Source organism: Stegostoma tigrinum, chromosome 37, assembly GCF_030684315.1.
Source record: "Stegostoma tigrinum isolate sSteTig4 chromosome 37, sSteTig4.hap1, whole genome shotgun sequence".
Lineage (NCBI taxonomy): Eukaryota > Metazoa > Chordata > Chondrichthyes > Orectolobiformes > Stegostomatidae > Stegostoma > Stegostoma tigrinum.
In genome coordinates, this window is record NC_081390.1 from 7,757,065 (window position 1) to 7,778,847 (window position 21,783).

General features: G+C 43.3%; 1 protein-coding gene across 1 annotated transcript in view; it reads right to left on the bottom strand.

The window, feature by feature from the left end:
• Positions 1–1,641: 1,641 nt before the first annotated feature.
• LOC125467540 (microsomal triglyceride transfer protein large subunit-like) overlaps positions 1,642–21,783 on the bottom strand; it is a 93,941-nt gene continuing 73,799 nt past the window's right edge. The window contains exons 15-18 of the mRNA XM_048563548.2: positions 18,874–19,107; positions 16,570–16,694; positions 8,748–8,918; positions 1,642–6,413 (exon numbers count right to left, since the gene is read on the bottom strand). Of these exons, the coding sequence (XP_048419505.1) occupies positions 6,266–6,413; positions 8,748–8,918; positions 16,570–16,694; positions 18,874–19,107 (678 nt within the window). The 3' untranslated portion in view covers positions 1,642–6,265. The remainder of the gene's footprint in view (positions 6,414–8,747; positions 8,919–16,569; positions 16,695–18,873; positions 19,108–21,783) is intronic.

Here is a 21,783-nt window from a genome sequence, read left to right on the forward strand (position 1 = left end):
ATCGATCCAACTCATCCCACTCCCCAGCACTTTCCCCATTGCCCTGTAAATCTCTCCGTTACAAGATTAATCTGGTTCTTGTTTGAAATTTACTAGTGAATCTGTTTCCACCATCTTTTTAGGCAGTGCACCCCAGATCATAGCAATTCACTGTGTCAAAAAAAATCAATCTAACTTTGTCTCTAGAATTTTTAATCTGCAACCACTGCCTACTGACCTTGCTACCAATGAAATAACTTTCACCTCCATACGCCATCAAATCTCTCATTCTGAATACAGATATTAAGTTTGCCCTTGGCCATCTTTGCTCCAGGAGCAACCATACCATTTTCTCTGGTCTCTCCATGGAACTGAAGTCATACAATCCTGACATCATTCTGGACTGTCCCCAAATTTTTATCCTGCTGGATTGTTGTGCCCATAATTGGACACTTCTAGGCAAAACATGGTTATATTCAGACACAACTTCTGAGGGAACAGAGATTATGGGACTTCCAAGACTAGCAAATAGAGAAGATCCCATTGCATCAGTACAGACTGCATTTCAGTTCACTTCCAGAGCAAATGAACTACATTACCTCCAGGGTTATCTTAAAACGTTACTTTTGTCTACTGACTGGTAGTTATTTTTTTGAATTTTTCCTAGACAACTAATGAATGACCCAAAGACACAAAGCTAAAATTGGCCAACATTAATGACAGATAATTGGAAAACCCTAAAGAAATTCAGGATCTCTGAACCTCCTTTATACAGAATGTTTCATGTGAATTACATTATACACTTCCAGCAAGTACCAAAGATTTAATTCACACATCATTTGCATTCTGTATAAATTATACTGCTTTCTAAAACATTGCCAGCGTTCTTCAGGGTGTGTGACAGGAAATAGCCAGGGTTTTTCCTGATAATGTTGAGAGGCTTTCTTCTCCCAGGCTCTGGACAGCTCATGTTATTGAGGTGCTTACTCTTTGTCTTCATGGAGCAAGCTGAATTAATCTATTTCCAGAGATAATAGGAACTGCAGATGCTGGCAAATCCGAGATAACAAGGTGTGGAGCTGGATGAACGCAGCAGGCCAAGCAGCATCTTAGGAGCAGGAAGGCTGACGTTTCGGGCCTAGACCCTAGAAACGTCAGCTTTCCTGCTCCTAAGATGCTGCTTGGCCCACTGTGTTCATCCAGCTCCACACCTCGTTATCTCTTAACCTATTTCCACCCTTGTTTCTATGCAAATCCATTGATGATGACAGTCTTCCTATGCTAACACTTTGTACAAACATTTACAACAGCATTTAAAGCATAGTGTCTGTTCACTTTGTTAAGAAACAGGAAAATTTGTCTTCTATTTTTCTGCCTCCATAGAATGTTTCAGTTGCCAGTAGTCTGAGAAATGTAGAAATGACTTGAGAACAAAAAAGTCCATCCGACACACTGATACAGCAATAGAGTTGCTGGATAATTAAAGCAACTAATTGTCACAGTCAGTTGTTCTGTGCTTGATTATGAGTGTCTGCTGACTGATCCACTGTGTTTGATTAGCAAAGGCTGGATGTAGATTCAGAGAATAGTAAATAAATGGTAAAAAGAACTAGCAGCCAGAGCTGATACATGGAACACACACTTTATTAATGGGTCTAAAACAGACCCAAACATAAGGCAAGAATAATCCCAAATGAGAAAGAACTTTATGAACTAAAGTACCTCAATTCTCTTAAGAATGCAACATTTATCATCTCAGATTACTCACATAGCGAATCTCAAAGTAACATCTTCTTGGAGTTCGTGTCATTTCATTGAAATATTTCTAATCACAATTCATTACTTTTGCACATCCCCTTAAGCAGCAAATAGCTTCAGGTCAGTTATAAAATAAATTGCATGAATGGACTTCCTTTAACGGTGATTTAAATGGGGAAACAATGATAGACTTGGTCCAACGGCCTCCATGTCCAAACTTGCAACATTCTCCCATCCCACCATGTTTAGCACCAAACTCACAAAGGACCCCATCCACTTTTCCAACCCCACACAACGCTCCCTATCCCCAGCTTGTACAGTCATTCCCTCTTCATCAAAAGGTTATTTTCGCTTTCTATTTCTCACACCAGCCATCTCCTGAGCATGAATGAATGATTTATTATCATATTTATTTTGAAAATGCAGTGAAAAGTGTTTTGTCGCCATAATCCAGTGCCATTTTGAGCTATGATAAAGTTAAAGATAAATTACTTAAATAAGAGTTCATCTTCTGTTCAAGTTGAGGTTTCAAGCACAGCTTCAGGGCTTCTGCAAGGTCTCTGAAAGGTGAGCCTCAAGGAGTCCCACTCCAGGAACAGCAACGACACTGATGTCCCAGGAGATCTTGGCTCTGCTGCCACCATATTTGCCAAGAGTCCAGGCTCCGGGCCTACCGTAACCAGGGGTCTTGACTCCGGGCCTACCATCACCAGGGATCTAGGCTCCAGGCCGACTGCTGCCATGAGTCCCTGAACTGGGCACCACTGCCACCAAGAGTCCAGGCTCTGGCCTTACCGCTGACAGAAGTCCCAATCCATGCCACCAACGCTGCAGCTAATGTCGCCCTGCTCGAGCCTCAAAGATGAAAAAGGAAGGAAGAAGAAAAAGAAGTACATGGAGAAAACAATGCTACCGGCCTGGAGCAGATGGGATCCAATAACTCCAAACAGCACCTACCGTGCCAGCGCCATATTGGCTGAGATGACGATTAACATCAGCACAAACTGATGCTTCGCATTTTCTGGGAGGCAATGGTGCAACTAGGGAAAGACCACCAGCTTCCCCATCACATCAGGCTACAGTACCCAGTGTTAAGAGGTTTTGCCCTAGAATCAGAACAAACACTTTGAGGCATTAAGCATAGAACACAGAACTGTACAGCACAGTACAGGCCCTTCACCTCTTACCCCTCAGAAATGAAAACGGTCAACATCAGCGAAAAACAAAGAAAGGATGTGAGAGTCTTTAAGACAGGGCTGAAGTTCTGAAGAAGGGTCACCGGACTCGAAACGTTAAATCTGCTATCTTTCCACAGACCTGCTGAGTTTCTCTAACAATTTCTGTTTGTTTCAGAGCTCAGAAATCAGCATCTCTTCGTTTGTGTTCAGTCCTAAATTGACCATATCCCATAAGATTGGCCATCTCTGAATCCTGGTGGTGTTCAGTGTTGGAAATGGTCCCAACCTGCAATTGTTGGCTGTGACAAGTGGATTTTGCCCTCTGTTTTCAATAAAGTGAATTCCCAATGTGGGAAGGACTGGGCAATGGTGGAAGAGGTGGGGGTGGGGTGTGGAGCAGGTCAAAGTGGGAGATCATGTGACAAACTTTCCAGCATTTGACCTTGAGCTGACAACATTCTAGCAATTACAACTGTTTCAATCGGTGACAAAATTGTAAGTTTATTAAGACAGTTATTCACTTAAACACGACAAAAAAAAATGATTGTAAACAATTAACTGCAGATTCATCAAATAAAATTTATTAAGTAAGTGACCTGAAATTTAGGAACTGTCTAAAACTTCAGTAGTACTTTCTTTATTGGTTCTGCATTGAAATGCAGCACAGGCAAAATCTACCCAAATTATTCTGGCTGAGCTCACCAGCAATTGCTATGTTAAAGATAGGGCCTGATTTAAACTCCTGTTAGTCCTAACTGTTACAGGGAAGATGGGGAGTGAAATGGTCTTGGATAATAGTGAGTTGCCTGTTGGTCATATATCTCAACCAGTTGGTGTAAGACCCTAAACTCTCAGAAAGTACCTGGATCTGCACCTTAAGGGGCGTAAAGCTGCAGGGCTATGTGAAGATGGAAGTAGAAAGGGAAGCTGTGTTTCTTTGGGTCAGCATGGAGAAATGGGCCAAATCGCTCCTGTCTGTGTTGTATCCCTTTCTATGGTTCGATCTCCTTTCCCACTGAAAGCAATCCTCATTGTGGCCCAGGGTTCAAGCTCTTCTGTCACTTGTACAGTGGAAAGTGGATAATGTCACCTTATTCCGGGATCATCTTGGATTACAAAATAACTTACTGAATAAAGTGTATTAATTGTAAAATACTGAATAAACTAATGCTAAATTATTATTTAGTAAAACTGAAACAGCTTCAAAAGTCCACCTTTCTCTCTCTGCAGCCTTCCCCCTTTCTGCTCCCACAGTCACCACCATCCGATACCGTCCCCAGAGTCCTGGCAATGTGCTCCTTTCGTGCCACCACCGGCCCATCATTTCCAAATCCACCACCTCTAATTGGGAGACAGTCGCACTGCACGGGTCCCACAGCTTCCTCCAACACTGCGTGTTGACCAAGGGGGTCCTGGCTTGTCTACCACTGCCAGCCGAGATGGAACGGGGATGGAGATACAGGGGGGACCCCGGCCTCCCATAGGAGGAGGCTCCAGGGCAGCCAAAACAAGGAAAAAGACGTGACAACAAAGTTGCGTAGATGCGGCAGAACACACCACTAGAGCCATGAGCAGCTGAGGCACTGCAGTCAGGAGCCAAACACTGCTGACCCTGCTGCCACCATCTTGGACATCAACCAGGGTTCCCTGAATGGCCCTTAGTACATAGGATACAGAGAGAAGAACTGGCCAGGATAATGGCTCCTGAAAGTTCAACAGGAACCAGCTCCAGGAAAATTGAGGGAATACATACTGGGAAGGTGGGGGGGAGCCTGCTGAGAGCTTACATCACCCATCCCCCTGTACAGCTCACTCATTGCCCTCCCACCACCACTCCCAAGCCTGGGATCCTGTTCAATCTGAGGCTCTAGTTGGGTGCAGTACCGGCAGTGGCCACTGCCTCCCTAGAGGGGCTACTGAGGGCCGAAGGCCACTGATTGGCTGATCTTGGCAGCCACAGCTTCTGCCCATGGGCACAAAAGCTGACGTTAAGATGCTGCTTGGCCTGCTGTGTTCATCAGCCCCACACTTTGTTATCTTCGATTCTCCAGCATCTACAGTTCCCATTATTTCTGCCCATGGGCTCCTTGATACCAGCTGCCAGCTTTGATTGAGGAACACAATTGTTCCATCGAACTGCTGGACATACTAAGAACAGCCACTTGGCTAAGAGTCCTGGCAGCCAATCAGCTTCCAGTGGATGAAGCAAAGAGAGAAATAAAACAATAGGATTGTATTTATAAAGCCCCTTAACACAGTGAAACATCCCAGAGAGATGCATTTCAAACAAATGATAACACTGAGCCTCATTAAGGTCAAAACTAATGCTCAGTTAAAAGTGTATTTTTGGTGAGTGCCTTGACTGAGGAGAGAGGAGGGAAGATGGAGAGATTTAGGTAGAGAATTTCAGAGTTTAGGACCTAGATAGCTCAATGTATAGCTATCAGTAGTGGGTTGAAAGGACTCATGAATGCATAAGAGGTCTGAGTTAGAGGAATAAAGAGTTCTCAGGCTGAGACGGGGTTGCCAAATCCTGCAGAGCAACATAGTGAGGCCCTGGGAGTTAAATAATAAGTGATCGCTTGGGAAGATGGTAAGGTTGGTTTTATGCTGAAGTGAATTCAACCTCGAACTGTGGTACCTTCTTTCCAAACGAAAAATGAGCAAATCTTACACAGTTAATGATGAAACCCACTGTTCGGGGTTTCTCCAATGCACTAAATTCAACTTCTTAAATGAGAAACAAATCAACCAATTATTTTTTTCTGAGGGTTACATTTTGAGAGTTCAGCCCTTCTATTCCCGTTGTATCTCATCTCACTAAGAGGTGCTTTTACTTCAATCTCACCACAACTTCCCAGGCCTCAGAAAGACTCAGCAGAAATAGGCAGCCAAGTCGAAGCCTGTTGCTTTGACCTTGTGGTTGATAAAGTGATTGGAAGTGGGAAGAGAGAAAAATTGGGTAATAGGTGAAAGGAGACAGTTTCGTACTAAACACCGTTGTGTTTGCAACATGAGGTAAACTGTAGATTGGACAAATGGCTTTTGATCCAAAGTACAGCTCCAAGAGACACGCTGTTATATTCTACGGCTTTTACTGATTTTTGCAATTCACTTTTAAATTGCTTCACTAATCGTACCAACTCAAGTACTGCATTTGAAAGATCAATGCTAATTTGCCTGGCAACAGGTGTACAGAGGCTGGGAGTTTCTTCGAAATCGCATGTCAATCAATGTCGGTGGGGGGGTGCGTGTTACGGTGCACTTGAGGCGATGTTACTGCAAGGAGCAGTTGCAAGGAAATTCCCAGTCATGTTAACAGTGTCGAACAAGATCACTCAGTCTGCAGCCTATGCCTCCTCTGAGAGCATCTTTTTACACATTTCTGAGTTGGCTCGATGCAACGGTAACTCCATGCCCTGAACTCGTAACGTTCTCGTCTTCCTGATGAGAAATGGATCCCCCTTTCGCAAGGACTGGTAGATCGTAACTGTCTCTCTGAAATCAGGAAGCAAGAGAGAATTTAGGGGTCAACTTTCTTTATATTTTGTGATGAAGAATAACTTTCAAAGCGCTTTTATTTATTCATTTATAGGATGTGGGTTTATTGCCCATTCCTAGTTGCCCTTGAGAAGTTGGGGGTGAGCTGCCATCTTTAACAGCTGCAGTCTCTTGCTGTGGGTTGACCCACGATGCCATTGGGGAGGGAATTCCAGGATTTTGACCCAGTGACAGTGAAGGAACAGCGATATATTTCCAAGTCAGGATAGTGAATGGTTTGGAGGGGATCTTGCAGGGGGTGGTGTTCCCATGTATCTGCTGCCCTTGTCCTTCTAGATGGAAGTGGTTGTGGGTTTGGAAGGTGCTGTCTGAAGATCTTAAGGTAGTTGAAGCAGATAGGTGCTAATCTCTTAAGAGGGTGAACAGGATCAACATCAATCTGTAGGTTGCTAGGCAGCAGTTAGTCAGGTGAGGGTGCATGAACCTCGGCTTCAGAAGCTTGTGCGTTCAGATTCTATTCAAAGACACTTGAGCCCATTATCCAGGCTGACAGTTCCGCGCAGTACTGTTGGAGTGCTGCACTGTCAACAGTGCTATCTTTGGAATGCAGTGTTCTGTCTGCCTGCTCAGCTGAACATACATATTTGAAAGTGGTCAGACCAGTTGTTCAGGTCAAACATTATCCCTGATTATGAGCCAAAAGGTGCGGGTCCCAATCCGAATGTCCTGGAGATATGTTGTAACATGTCTCGAAAGGTTAATTAAAAATGACCACAGTTTGCTGTGAGTCATGGCTTTGAAGCACTGGCTGTTTCTTTAGACAAGAAAAAGAACAGGTTAAAAATAAATGCAAGACGTTCTGGGAGTTTTTACTCAAAATGAAGAATCTGACAAAAAAAATCAACAGAAGCAAAACCTACAGGATCCATTGTTTCATAAATAGAGGTACTAAGTACAAAAGCAAAGAAGGTAAGCTGAATGTTTTAAAAGAAAACTGGTTAGGCCACAATTACCATCTTTGTTTATTCATTCATGGGATGTGGGCATTACTGGGTTGTCCAGCATTTAATTAGATCACAACAAGTCCACACTGACCCTCAAAGCATCCCACCCAGACCCATTCCCCTATAATACAACTAATCTACACACACCTGAACACGATGGGGCAATTTAGGATGGTTAATCCACCTAGCCTGCACATCTTTGTACTGTGGGAGGAAACCAGAGCACCCGGAGGAAACCCATGCAGACACAGGGACAACATGCAAACTCCACACAGACGGTCACCTGAGGGTGGAACTGAACCCAGGTCCCTGGCACTGTGAGGCAGCAGTGCGAAGCACTCAGCCACTGTGCCACCTCTCTATCTCTGTTGTCCTTGAGGTGGCGGTGCTGACCTGCCTTCTTGAACTGCTGCACTCCATTTCTTCTTGTTGACCCACAATGCCTTTATGGAGGGAATTTCAGGATTTTGACTCAGCAACAGTGAAGGAATGGCAACATACTTCCAAGTCAGGATGGTGAGTGGCTTAGAGGGGAAGTGGTGGTGTTCCTATGTATCTGTCTATGTATCCTGGTCCTTCCCCTGGTATCAAGGAGCCCATGGGCAGAAATAATGGGAACTGTAGATGCTGGAGAATCGAAGATAACAAAGTGTGGGGCTGATGAACACAGCAGGCCAAGCAGCATCTTAACGTCAGCTTTTGTGCCCATGGGCAGAAGCTGTGGCTGCCAAGATCAGCCGATCAGTGGCCTTCGGCCCTCAGTAGCTCCTCTAGGGAGGCAGTGGCCACTGCTGGTACTGCACCCAACTAGGGCCTCAGATTGAGCAGGATCCCAGGCTTGGGAGTGGTGGTGGGAGGGCAATGAGTGAGCTGTACAGGGGGATGGGTGATGTAAGCTCTCAGCAGGCTCCCCCTGCTTCCCAGTATGTATTCCCTCAGGCAGGCACTAAGTGTCTGTTGAATACAAGACCCTGCAGGCAAATATGCCAGGATTAGCTTGTCACATGCCCAGTTTAGGAGCCCCATGTCCAAAGCTGGGTTGATAATAATGGCAGAGGAATGTGGTCCCTGAAGGCCATTAATTACTTTAACTGAAGGCTACAGTTGGTGGTGAGGTGTCAAGGCCCATCTTAATCCAGGCAGGGGAATGAGGAAGTCAGGTTCCCTATGATGCACTCTCCCACCCAATGAAATGCCACCTCCCAACACACAGCATCAAACCTGCCATGGGAGGGGCCACTAAATTTAACTCCATGACTCCCACAAATTCAGCAAGGATAGCAGGTTATCACTGCATGTGCAATAACAAACATTGATGGTGTTTTACCTGTATGGGAACGGTTTCTTCAGCAACTGTAGACAGATCAGAATTGGGGATTCCAAAAATTTAACGGAACTCACAAAATCCAGAGAAGCTGCAGTTTCCAAACTGCAGTTCACTCCCACCTGCAGAAGGGGCGTATCCACCTTGGTTACTGAATTGATCACTAATGATCCCCTGCAGAACAATGGAAAAAGTATTTGTTACTTTTGTGACGTGGAGGTGCCGGTGTTGGACTGGGGTAGACAAAGTCAGGAATCAGGTCACCTGATGAAGGAGCAGCATTCGAAAGCTTGTGATTTCAAGCAAACCTGTTGGACTATAACCCAGTTGTATGTCTTCTGGCTTTGTTACATTTGGGCCGCGTAGCAGTACTGTCACTAGATGAGTAAGCCCAACGTCCCAGCTAATGTTCCATGGTCACAGGTTCAAATCTCACCACAGCAGATTTAAATTAAATCCAGCATTAAATGCTCGTCTTAAAATGGTGACTATGAAACTACCATTGATTGTTGTAAAAACTCATCTGGTTCACTGTTGTCCATTTTGGGAAGGAAATCAACTATCCCGGACTGGCCTGACTCCAGACCCACAGCAGAACCTTAACCATCCTCTGGGATATGCAAGTGAGCCTTTCAGTTCAAGGGCAATTCGTGATTAGGAACAAATCTTAGAATTACAGAATCCCTACACTGTGGAAACAGGCCATTCAGCCCATCAGGCTCTCTCCATCCCTCCAAAGAGTATCCCATCCAGACCCACCACACTACGCTATAATGCTGTATTTGCTGTGGCTAATCAACCTGACCTACACATCCCGCGACGCTACAGACAAAAACAAACACAGCATAATATAACCATATAAAAGGTAAAGTTGCCAAATTCCTGACAGACCGTACTACTGCTGCCTCATTACAAACAGTGAGAGAGAGAGAGAGAGACAACTCATGGTGGTTTAACCTGAGTGTAACCACATCTCAGGCAAAGGGAGAGTTTGAGTAAGCGAGTCCTTCAGAGTAACCTTCAGCTGGTGTATGAAATGAACCATGTTGTTGGCATCACTCTGCATCGCAAACCAGCCATCCAGCCAATAAATGCTGGCCTTGCCAATGATATCCACATCCCGAGGAAAAACAAAGAAAACAAATTCAACTCAAGAATCAGGAAAAAGCTAACCAGCCTCTTCAGCCTGGGTTCAGACTGTGACCTCTGACCCTCATTCCTGCCAACCCCTGATAACCTTTCACCCCTTTCTTAACAAGAGTTTGTTTCCACCAACATTTTCAGGAAGAAAGTTCCAGAGATTCTTGACTCTCTGACTGAAAAACAAAAGCCTCATCTGGGTCAAACAGGTGACCTGCGAATTTTAAACCGTGACCCCATGTTCTGGATTCTCTTACAACAGGACACATCCCATCCACATCCACTCTATCAACGTCTCACAGGATCTTCTATGTTTCAATCAGGTCTCTTCTGATTAGTCTAAACTCTAGCGGATACAAGTTTAACCTGTCAAACTCTTAATGGTAGAGCCTGGGAATGTTGTCGAACTAGGTGTGCAGGTTCCGTGAATATGGTGGCAGAGGTAGACATGGTGGTGAAGAAGGCATTTTGTATGCTTGGCTTTACAGGTCAGAGCACTGAGTATAACAGCTGGGGCATTATGTTAAGGCTGTACAGAGTTGGTGAGGCCACTTTTGCAGTTCCAGTTCTGCTATAGGAAGGATATTATTAAATTGGAAAGGATGCAGAGAAGATTTATTCGGATATTGCCGGGATCGGAGGGTTTGAGTTACAGGGCGAGGGTGGATAGGCTGGGACATTTTATGCTAGGCCGTTGGAGGTCAAGGTATAGAGGTTTATAAAATCACGTGGGTTATAGCTAAGGTGAAGAGCCAAGGTCTTTTTCCCTAAGGTAGGGAAGTTCAAAACTAGAGGGCGTAACTTTAAAGTGAGAAGAGAAAGATTTAAACGGAACCCAAGGGACAGCCTTTCACACACAAGTTGGTTTGTATGTGGCATGAGCTGCCAGAGGAAGTGGTAGAAGCAGGTACAGTTACAACACTTCGAAGACATTTGGACAGGTACATGAATAGGAAAGGTTTAGAAGGATATGGGTCAAATGCAGGCAAATGGAACGAGTTTAGTTTGGAAACCTGATCAGCATGGACAAGTTGGACCAAAGAGTTTGCTTCCTTGCTGTATGCCTCTGATGCTATGACTTTTCCTCATAAATCAACTCTCCCATTCCGCGTATTAGTCCAGCAAACCGTCTCTGAACGGCTTCCAATGCATTACACCTTTTCTTACATAAAGCGACCAATACTATGCACCATACTCCAGATGCTCTCCCAGCTGTGCCCTGTACAAGTGAAGCATAACTTTCCTACTTGTGTTTTCTATTCGTCTCGCACTAAATGATAACATTCTATGAGCTTTGCTAATTGTTTGCTACAGCTGCACACTAACCTTTTACAATTAATGCATTAGGGCATCCAGATCACACTGCCTCTCAGAGCTCTGCAATCTCTCACTGCTTAGAGAATACACTTCTTGGTTATTCTTCCTGCCAAATAAACCATTAATTTCCATTTGCGATGTCTTTGCACACTGATTTAACACAGCTGTTTTTTTTTGTAACTTCCTTGTGTCCTGTCTACAATTTATATTCCTACCTATCTTTGCATCATCAGCAACTTTGGCAACCACACCTTCTGTCCCACTTGTGTACATTGTAAGCCATTGAGGTGCCAGCACTGAACCCTTGCGCATCGCTGCACCTTGCTAACATGAAAAAGACCCATTTGTGTCTATTCTCAGCTGCCTGCTAACAAGCCAATCTTCCAGCCATGCCGATATGCTACCTCCTAAACTACACAGTCACTATTCCCCTTCATGGCAGCCCAACAAGGGAAGAGCAAGTGTGGAGGGAGGTCCCCTGGTATTTGCAGCAAGGACAGACAACTCAGGTCTCCCTGAGAGCAAGCTAAGCTGAGGACTCATCAAAGACGGTTGAACTTTGTTTTTCTACATTTTATAAATAAGGACTTTGATGTTAACTATTACCTTATTTTTCTGCTTATTCTATGAATGTAATGCCTAATTTTTTTAACTTTGTTTCTTTTGCTACTTTGTACCGAAGTTTTTTTGTACCTAGGAACCCTTTGTACCTGAGATGGCGCCGTGTGTAGTGACATTATACACTTTTCACTGTACTCTTGTACTTGACTACACGCGACAATAAAATCTAAATCTAAATTAAAATAAATACCTTCTGGAAATCTGTCCAGGATTTTGACCCAGCAACACTGAAGGAATGGCAATATATGTCTGGTGGGTGGCTTGGAGGGGAGCCTGCAGACGGTGGTGTTCCCATGTATCTGCTGCTCTTGTCCTTCTAGGTGGAAGTGGTCGTGGGTTTGGAAGGTGCTGTCTGAGGAACCTGGTGAATTTCTGCATTAGATAGTACATACTGCTGCTCCTGGTGGAGACAGTGGTTGCTTGTTGTCGTGGTGCCAGTCAGGTGTGCTACTTTGTCCTGAATAACGTCAAGCTTCTTGAGTGTTGTTGGAGGTGCAACCTACTATCACTGAATCCTCCACTGTCAACATCCTGAGGGTCCACATTGATCCGAAACTGAACTTTATTAACTGTATAAATACAGCTGCTACAAGATCGGATCAGATGCTAGAAATCCTGCAGCGGGTAACTCAGGTCCTGACTCCCAAGTACCTATTTACAAGGCAGAATTGAGGAGTGCAATAATGCCTTTGAATGTGAAGGGGCAATGGTTAGATGCTCTCTTACTGAAGATGGTCATTGCTTGGGTTATAAAGTAGAGGTTGACTCCCCTATGATAACTAAAACCGAAACACCTAGGGAGGCTTGCCCAACTCTATAATCTGTTCAAAGCATGAAACATGGTATAACCTGCCTCTCACCCTCAAACTGTTATAAAGAGGAAGTTAAATGAAATGAACTCCCGGCAGTGACTCTATCATCAACAGGTAAAAGTTTTCTTTTTATCAAACTCTGATAGTGAGCAAATTAACAGAACTACTAACAAACCAAACAATTTCTCTTCAACTACTAACTATTCCTAAATAAAACAAAATTCTAATGGTGAGCTGTTCTATGTCCCACTTATATAAACCAAAACAATTTTTTAAAAAATTAAAACTTAGTCTCTCGAAATTACAGCCAGGAAACATCTTCTGAAATGTTCTGGTCCTTCTCTACTGTTCTTCAGTCAGGGTCACCATCCTCTGTCAAATTCTTGTGTCAGGAATATTAGCTAAGAGTTCCGCTATACTTTTACTTAGATGATGGTTACTCTGAGAGCTTACAGAATTCTGTGAGATCAGTGATTTTCTCTTTAGAGATGATGGGTTATTAACTCTATTAGTTGGCAGTTGCTCTCACAGCAATTTTCAAATACCCTCTTCTTTCATAACTTTGATGACCTATCAATTTCTTACAGTAGGATTGGTCCTAGGTTGTCAAAACTATCAGATTTAAATTTAGAGATAATGGGAACTGCAGATGCTGGAGATTCCAAGATAATAAAATGTGAGGCTGGATGAACACAGCAGGCCAAGCAGCATCTCAGGAGCACAAAAGCTGACGTTTCGGGCCTAGACCCTTCATCAGAGAGGGGGATGGGGGGAGGGAACTGGAATAAATAGGGAGAGAGGGGGAGGCGGACCGAAGATGGAGAGTAAAGAAGATAGGTGGAGAGGGTGTAGGTGGGGAGGTAGGGAGGGGATAGGTCAGTCCAGGGAAGACGGACAGGTCAAGGAGGTGGGATGAGGTTAGTAGGTAGCTGGGGGTGCGGCTTGGGGTGGGAGGAAGGGATGGGTGAGAGGAAGAACCGGTTAGGGAGGCAGAGACAGGTTGGACTGGTTTTGGGATGCAGTGGGTGGGGGGGAAGAGCTGGGCTGGTTGTGTGGTGCAGTGGGGGGAGGGGATGAACTGGGCTGGTTGAGGGATGCAGTGGGGGAAGGGGAGATTTTGAAACTGGTGAAGTCCACATTGATACCATATGGCTGCAGGGTTCCCAGGCGGAATATGAGTTGCTGTTCCTGCAACCTTCGGGTGTAAATTTAATTGGTTTTAGGCGCTGAGTGCCTGGTTTAAATTAATTGGCTGATTCAAACTGGTTGCCTTACTAACAAAACAAGATTACTGCCTGGCTTGCTAACCATACAGCCTTTCAACACAAATTTTTCAATTTCAGGAACTCTCCGTGTATCTGCAGGCGTTTTTTTAAAATCTACAAGTCTAGAAAACGCATGTCATCTTTTAAAGGGACCATGCACCACCTCCCCTCCATCATTTTACAAACAAATTTTAATGTCCTGCCTTCCAATCCACAAGTATTCTACCCAACTTCGCAAACTTGGTACATGTGTGTTGCCAATGTTATTTGCAACTTGTCAGCCTAAGCATTTGCTTGACTGATTTGAAAAGTAAACTCTGGGTAGCAGAGACATCGACTATGTGATCTGTCCACTGTACATCTCTGATTGTTTTTGCTGTGCCGAAGGCCATTTGGCTGTTTTGTCTCAAAGTTCTGCAATTGCTTCCCTAAAATCTCTCCAACTTTATGTCTTTCTCTTACTTTAAATCTTATCTCTTTGACAATGTTTTTGGTCACCTATCCTAATAGCTGTTTATGTAGCTCTATAGTGAATTTTGTTTGATAGTAATTGTGAGCTGTGCTGCTCAGTTAAAGAGTCTGTATGAATGCAAGTGAGTGTTATTGTTGCTGTATGCAGTCCACTCCCTTGATGGAGTTTTGACAGTGGAGCATCATATGGCATTTGCAGTTAGTGAAAATGTATATTGGCACACTTCAGTTCAAAAGTATAGAAATAAATTATACAACTCGACCAACATCAACTGATTATCCACTCATTATTCAGTGCCTGTTTATGGGATCTTGCTGCGTGCGTGTGGACAGCTTGTTTAAGAATTTGAGGACTTTCAGACCATTTGGCTCGATGAGCCTGCTCCTCTATTCAACACTGATCTGCCTTGACTCCGCAAAATGGCAACACGGGTACAAAATGGTGACTGAGGACCATGGTGAGTCATTGTCTGGACAATTGCGTGCAGTTTTGCTCTTCCTAACCAAGGAAGGAAGTACCACAAAGACTCACTAGGCTGTTACTTAGAATGGCAGGACTGTTCCATGTGGTTGGTTCGGCAGGTCTGAATTCAGTAGTGTTCGGATGGATGAGCAGCAATTTGATTGAAACATTTAGAAGTCTACCAGGGCTGGGTGGACTTGATTTGGGAGGGTGTTTCTGCTGGATGTGGGGGCCATCTACAACAAAGGACATGTTCTCAAGATACGGGGTAGACCATTTTTAGCAAAGGTGAGGAAAAATCTCTTCACTCCAAAGGTAGGGTTTGCATTGCAGAATGACACCAACAGTGCGGGTTCAATTCCCATCACTGGCTAAGATTACAATGAAGGATTCTCCTTCTCAAACCCATCAGCTCGCCTCAGGTGTGGTGACCCTCAGGTTAAAATAAAGCACCACCAGTCATCTCTGTCTAATAAGAGGATAGCCTTACCATCTGGTCAAATATGAACCCATGGAATTCTCTACCACAGAAGGCAGTGGAGACCAAGTCTCTAAATATATTCAAGAAAGAGCTGATAAATGTTTAGATTTTGAGGGCATCAAGGAGTATGAGGAGAAAGTATGAATAAGGCATTGAGGCAGAGTGTCGACCATGCTTACTCTGAATTGTGGAGCAGGCTTGAAGGACTGAATGGCCTACACCTGCTAAAATGAAGGCCACTTCATAATCCACCTCCACAGCAGCACCTAGTGGTCAGAGTCCGAAGCTCCACTGTGACAGGTGACATTGAAGATTTGTAGTCAGTCCTCAGATGGGAGCGTAGATTGCCAGTGGCTCATTGGCTGTTCGGTAAACTTAGAAGACTCATGGGTGAGGCAACTAAACCAATGGAATGGAAATGGTGAATTCTGGGAAGGGCGGCTAATTGACTGTTAGATTATCAGGTGATAAAGACGAAAATCTATTTCTCAACAAGTAGGTGCAGGAATGAAAATATCTGGTTGCCTAAAGCACAAGCATTGGAGGAACCTGGCAAACAACTAATTCTCTCTCTAATACAGCAAACTGTGCCAAGGTGTGTTTCACCAAACAAAATGCGACATTGAGTCACAGAAAGAAAAGATTTTTCAAACCTTTTATTCTTTGGTGGGAATTGCGTGTTATTGATCACTTCTAACTGCCTCTGAAATGAATGGGATCCTGGGCCTTTTCCAACGGTCAACACATTGTGTGATACGTAGGCCACACCTGGTGAGAATGGCAGATTGCCTGCCCAAAAGGATGTGTTTTGATACCAACTGATGCTAGTCATCATGGTTACCATCACTGAGCCTGGCTTTCAATTCCATACTTTAGTCACATTTAAATTTCACCAGCTGCTATGGTGGGATTTGAACCCATGTCCTGGAGCATTAGCCGCCAATTCCACTGTTTCCCCCAGTGCGACGACCTGACCAACAGTGTGAGAGAATATGGGAACTGCAGATGCTGGAGAATCTGACACAACAACGTGTAGAGCTGGATGAACACAGCAGGGCAAGCAGCATCTCACGAGCACAACAGTGTGAATGTGAAGCACTGAATCTAATCAAAGACACACTAAACTGGTGCACTTGAGCAGCTTAGCTAAGGCTAAGTTTAATAATTGTCCACTGAATTATGTCAATGTTACTTCAAAGAAAATGACAATGAGATTTGGACTCCTCCACTGTCTTTAATATTTTAATTTACATACCGATTTCTGATGTTAGTTGTAGATTGTTGACTCCACAAGCTGAGTGCGATGGTGCCTGAAACATCAATCCCAAGCCCTCCTTGGAATTCAGTGCTTGCTTGAATCCCTGACTGCAGTTGGATTGCCTAAAGGGAGAGAGGAAATTGAATGTATTAGATCTCTGCAGCAATAATAAGTGTTTTCAATCTGTGTGGCGTGCACTGGGGAAATGCATGACCTCTATTACATTCAGTGCAGTTTAAAACTCCCCAGGCTTCCTGAATGAAAAGACACTAATCTGCAATGGCACAAAGAGAAAATTGACTTCTGCAATCTGCTCAATTTCAAACCACTTTTAAATTTTCACCTTTGACCCTTGCTTCCCATCTCTTTTTTATTTTCTCACACCTTGCATTTTCTCAGCAATTTATAGGCCCTTTGCTGTTCATTGTTATTTTAACATTATTTTATTCATGGTTCCTCTCTGTTTCATAGAGAACGTCACTGATTTTGATTTTTTCATGAGCATAGCAGTTCACCTCTTTCACTTTTGAATGTGGGGCTGCATCCCAAACATAAATCTGTCTGTTCTGTCCCAATATGCAGACTAACTGAGGTAGTCTTGCAACTCAATAGGTAGTGCGCTCAGATCTGGGTTCCAATCCCTTGTCAAGATTCAATGACTGTGGAAATCTGCCATAAAGCAGGTAAACCAGGAGGATTGTATAATTGTAATTCTTCCCTCTGCATCCACAGAGTTATACACACAGAAACAGACCCTTCTGTCCAACTCGTCCATGCCGACCAGATATCCTAAACTGATCTAGTCCCATTTGCCAGCATTTGGCCCATATCCCCCTAAATCCTTCATGTACCCATGCAGCTGCCTTCCAAAGCAGGTGGTAAGAGTGGGAGAGTTTCCAGGACAGTCAGAATAGTGTGGGAGCTACAAAAGAACAGCCACACTGCTTTAAATGACAGTTTAAAAGCAAGCTTCTGCCATGGGTGAGAGCACCTTCACTTTGAGGGACCAGCACGCAGACAGAATAACCTAATGTGTCTCTAAGCTCGTTTTGTTTTATCAATCCAGCCATTTGAATTCCCTGATAATATGATGCAAGTAGATAACAATTTCACATAGTTGAGTATGCACAATATTAAACAAACTTCTTAGCAAAAGATTGTAAATAGACTCATGTTCTCAGATTGGCCTGACTGTGTAATGAAAGAATATTATCAGATTTGCCAAAACTCAGGCATGATATAAATCTGCCTCCTCAGGCATATGTAGAAGATTCTCTAGGATGCTGGAAAAGGAGTAAAGAATTCTTTCACTGACTTGGCCAACATTCTTCCCTAAATTAATGCCTCTGAAACTATTCGTCCAGTTGCTATTGTTGTGTACAAATTGGCTCCCATATTTATCTTCAGATCTGTATTTCAATATAATTGAGGAATGAAGAGATTGTGGATGTTCTGTGAACTGAGGTGCATTATAGATAATTGTTTTTTCACCATCTTAAATCGGTGCTTTTCAGAGAAATTAAATGGTGATGCTTATTTAAAACAAGGAACTAAAGTTAAACCAGGATGAGGAATCTTTCAGAAAGTTATGTCACAACTTCAAACTTAAACTATATCAGTAATCTCATACTGAATGTCAATTATTTTGCCCATCTTTGCCATGTACAAAAACTATATTTTGATTTCATCTCATTTGATTTATTATTGTCATATCTACCCAAGAAGAGTGAAAAGCTTTGTTTTGCTTGCAGTAAAACACGCCTTTAAATGCAATTTTTTGTTCTGAGTGTTTATTATTTTGGCTTCTGTTGGTATTTTGTAACACACTGTTCCTATGTTATAATTTACATTACATTATTCATGCAAGATTGCACTGACTGGATAAGTAATAACTTTGATTTCAGCAATCTTGTTTGTTTGTCACTCTTGACATCTACAGATCAACGGAAATTTTTTTATGAGCTGTGTTCAAAAGTGTGCATTTTTTTTATCTACAACAACGAGATGTCCCCAAGCAATTTACGGCACTGAGAGATTTTTCTGAAATGTATCATTTGTTATGTTAAGCAGCACCAATCTTCACAAAGAAAGCTCCATGAACAGTAATGATCAAATAATTTATTTTTTGTGATGTTGACTGAAACATAACTATTAGCTACAATAATCAGGATATCACCCCTACTTTTATTCGAAAGCGGAACCTTTTGACTCAAAGCTAACAGTTCTACTATCTGAGCCACAGCTCACTGTGGTTTATAGCACTCTAGTTTGTAATAAGATGGTTGCATTGGGCTTTGTTACCTGTAGATGGTCAATAACTAAGATGGATCCTTTAATTATGCTTGTGGGTTCTTCAGTGAGGGACCAGAGCTTTTCCATTAAGTCGCTATATCCTTGGAAAAACACAACAGGAGGGAGCTGGACATCAAAGAGGATCACTGACATACTGGCCGTGGCTTCACCATCACCATCATCCTCAACTTCCTTCGAACTTTCCCTGAAAAATGAGTCGAGACCTTGGGCTACGATTGATACCTGTTCCAAATGTGAAGAGACGTAAGCAGTAAAAGAGACATAAACGGAGTGGCTGCATCTTCTCAAATTTAGGATGGAAGCAGATTAAATGGGAACAAAAAATGCTGGTGATCACAGTGGGTTAGGCAGCATCCACGGAGAGAGCACAATCTAACGTTTCAAGTCTACACGACTCAATATTCATTATTTCTTTGTTTTCAGTCAGATTCTAGCATCTGTAGCAATTTGCTCCTATTATGTAGCCAGATCAAGTCCCTGGAAAGCCAGACATGGCAAATATTTTTTAAAAATACATGCTAAACGCAATATGAAGCTGTTGCCTGTGAGCACTAAGTAAAATTGTTACTATTCGAGGCTCCTCTAAGCTTGTACAGACACAGTATGGCATAAACAGTGTACCACCACGTTAAGTTTATATTGTGGATAGTGGGTCTAAATGTTGGTGACATCATTGTGACAGCAGTGGTGAGTGTAATCTTTCAGCAGGGTCATTGCCAAGATGGGGTAGGTAATGGAGCATTAATCCCCGTGACATTCTCCCAATCAGCTGCTGCTGCTGCATCTTCCAAAATCCCACAAAGGCACCGCAGGTGGGATTTCTGTGAAAATATCTGACAAACACACCGGGGTTGTTGGGTTAACAACGGCAAACAGTTATAGTCACACACTGGATGGCCACAATTCTAACTGAGAGTCATCCTCATCAAATAAATGTTCTGTTGCAGAAAAGCCAAAACAGAAACTTATGAAAGTGGTCATAAATTACATATAATGTAAAAGAAATAATCTGACAGGTTTACTGGCTCAGAATAACCTCATAATGTTTGAGTAACTTAAACTGTCAAAACTTGCTCAGCAGGTGAACCAAGTATACCACAGCTATACCTGTGTAAAACACCAGGATTTACCCATGAAGTCATTACAACTCGAGCAGTGAGAAACAAAGAGAACACAGCGCTATCAACATCAATCAAGCATTCAGTATGCTTGCCTTATTTTGGTCAGTACATTGAGTATAGGAGTTTGGGAGATCAAGTTATGGCTGTACAGGACATTGGTTAGGTCACTTTTAGAATACTGCATGCAATTCCAGTCTCCCTGCTATAGAAAGGATGTTGCGAAACTTAAAAGAGTTCAGAAAAGGTTTGCAAGGATGTTGCCAGGGCTGGAGGATTTGAGTTATAGGGAGAGGCTGAATTGGCTGGGGCTATTTTCTCTGCAGTGTCACAGGCTGAGGGGTGACCTTATAGACGTTTATAAAGGGGCATGGATTGGGTAAATAGCGAAGGTCTTCTCCCCAGGTTCAAGGAGTCCAGAACTAGACGGCATAGGTTTAACATAAGAGGGGAAAGATTTAAAAGGGTCCAAAGGGGCAACTTTTTCACACAGAGGGTGGTGCACATATGCAATGAGCTGCCAAAGGAAGTGGTGGAGGCTGGTACAATTAAATCATTTAAAAGGCATCTGGATGGGTAAATGAATTGGAAAGGTGTGGAGAGATACAGGCTAAATGCTGGGAAATGGCACTACATTAATTTAGGATTTTAATTTAGGACAAGTTGGAATGAAGGGTCTGTTTCAGTGAGTTACATCTCTATGACTCTATAACATGTTCTCTTTTGTACTTCTCATCACACCTACTGACAGGCACTTTACTGACTCAAATTTCAACACAATTTTTCTTTGAACTGATGGATGCGCAAATAAGGCTAACGCCAATAAATTGAGTTACAATCTGCAGGCGCCTGGTACAAGAGGTGGAGGATTAGTGCCAAATAAACATGCGTTTGTATGTATGCGATATGATTCAGAGGCTGGAGGTTACCCTCAATGAGCTCACTAGTGTCAGAAATTGTATCAAACACTCACATGCTCCAAAGCCAAAAAAAACACCCACTGTCCTTTTTCACTCACGTTGACATTTTGGCTTTGTGTTTTCTAACACAATATTTGAATAATTAGACCATAACCTTAAATTGGCACTGTCAGAAGTCACACAATGCCTGGTTATAGTCCAACTGGTTTATTTGAAATCACAAGCTTTTGAAGCACTGATTTTCTATTCATTTTGTGGGATATGAGTGTCGCTGGCTGGGCCCAGCATTTCTTGCCCATCCCTAGTTGCCTTTGAGAAGGTGGTGGTGAGCTGCCTTCTGGAACCGCTGCAGTCCTCCTGCTGTGGGTTGACGCAAAATATTATTGGGGAGGGAATCCCAGCATTTTGACCCAGTGACAGTTAAGGAACAGCGACATATTTCCAAATCAGGATGGTGAGTGACTTAGAGGGGAACTTGGAGGTGGTGGTGTTTCCGTTTGTCTGCTGCCCTTGTCCTTCCAGGTGGAAGTGGTTGTGGGTTTGGAAGGTGCTGTCTGAGGATTTTTGGTGAATTTGTAGACAGTACTGCTACTGAGTGTTGGTGGTGGAGGGAGTGAGTGTTTGTGAATGTTGTGCCAATCAAATGGGCTGCTTTGTTCTGAATGATGTCAAGCTTCTTGAGTGTTGCGAGGGCTGCATTCATCCAGGCAAGTAGGGAGTAATTCATCACGCTCCTGTCTTGAGCCTTGTAGATGGTGGACACACTTTGAGGAGTCAGAAGATGAGTTATTTGCTGCATTTCCAGCTTCTGGCCTGCTCTTGCAGCCACTCTGTTAATGTGGTGAGTCCGGTTGAGTTTC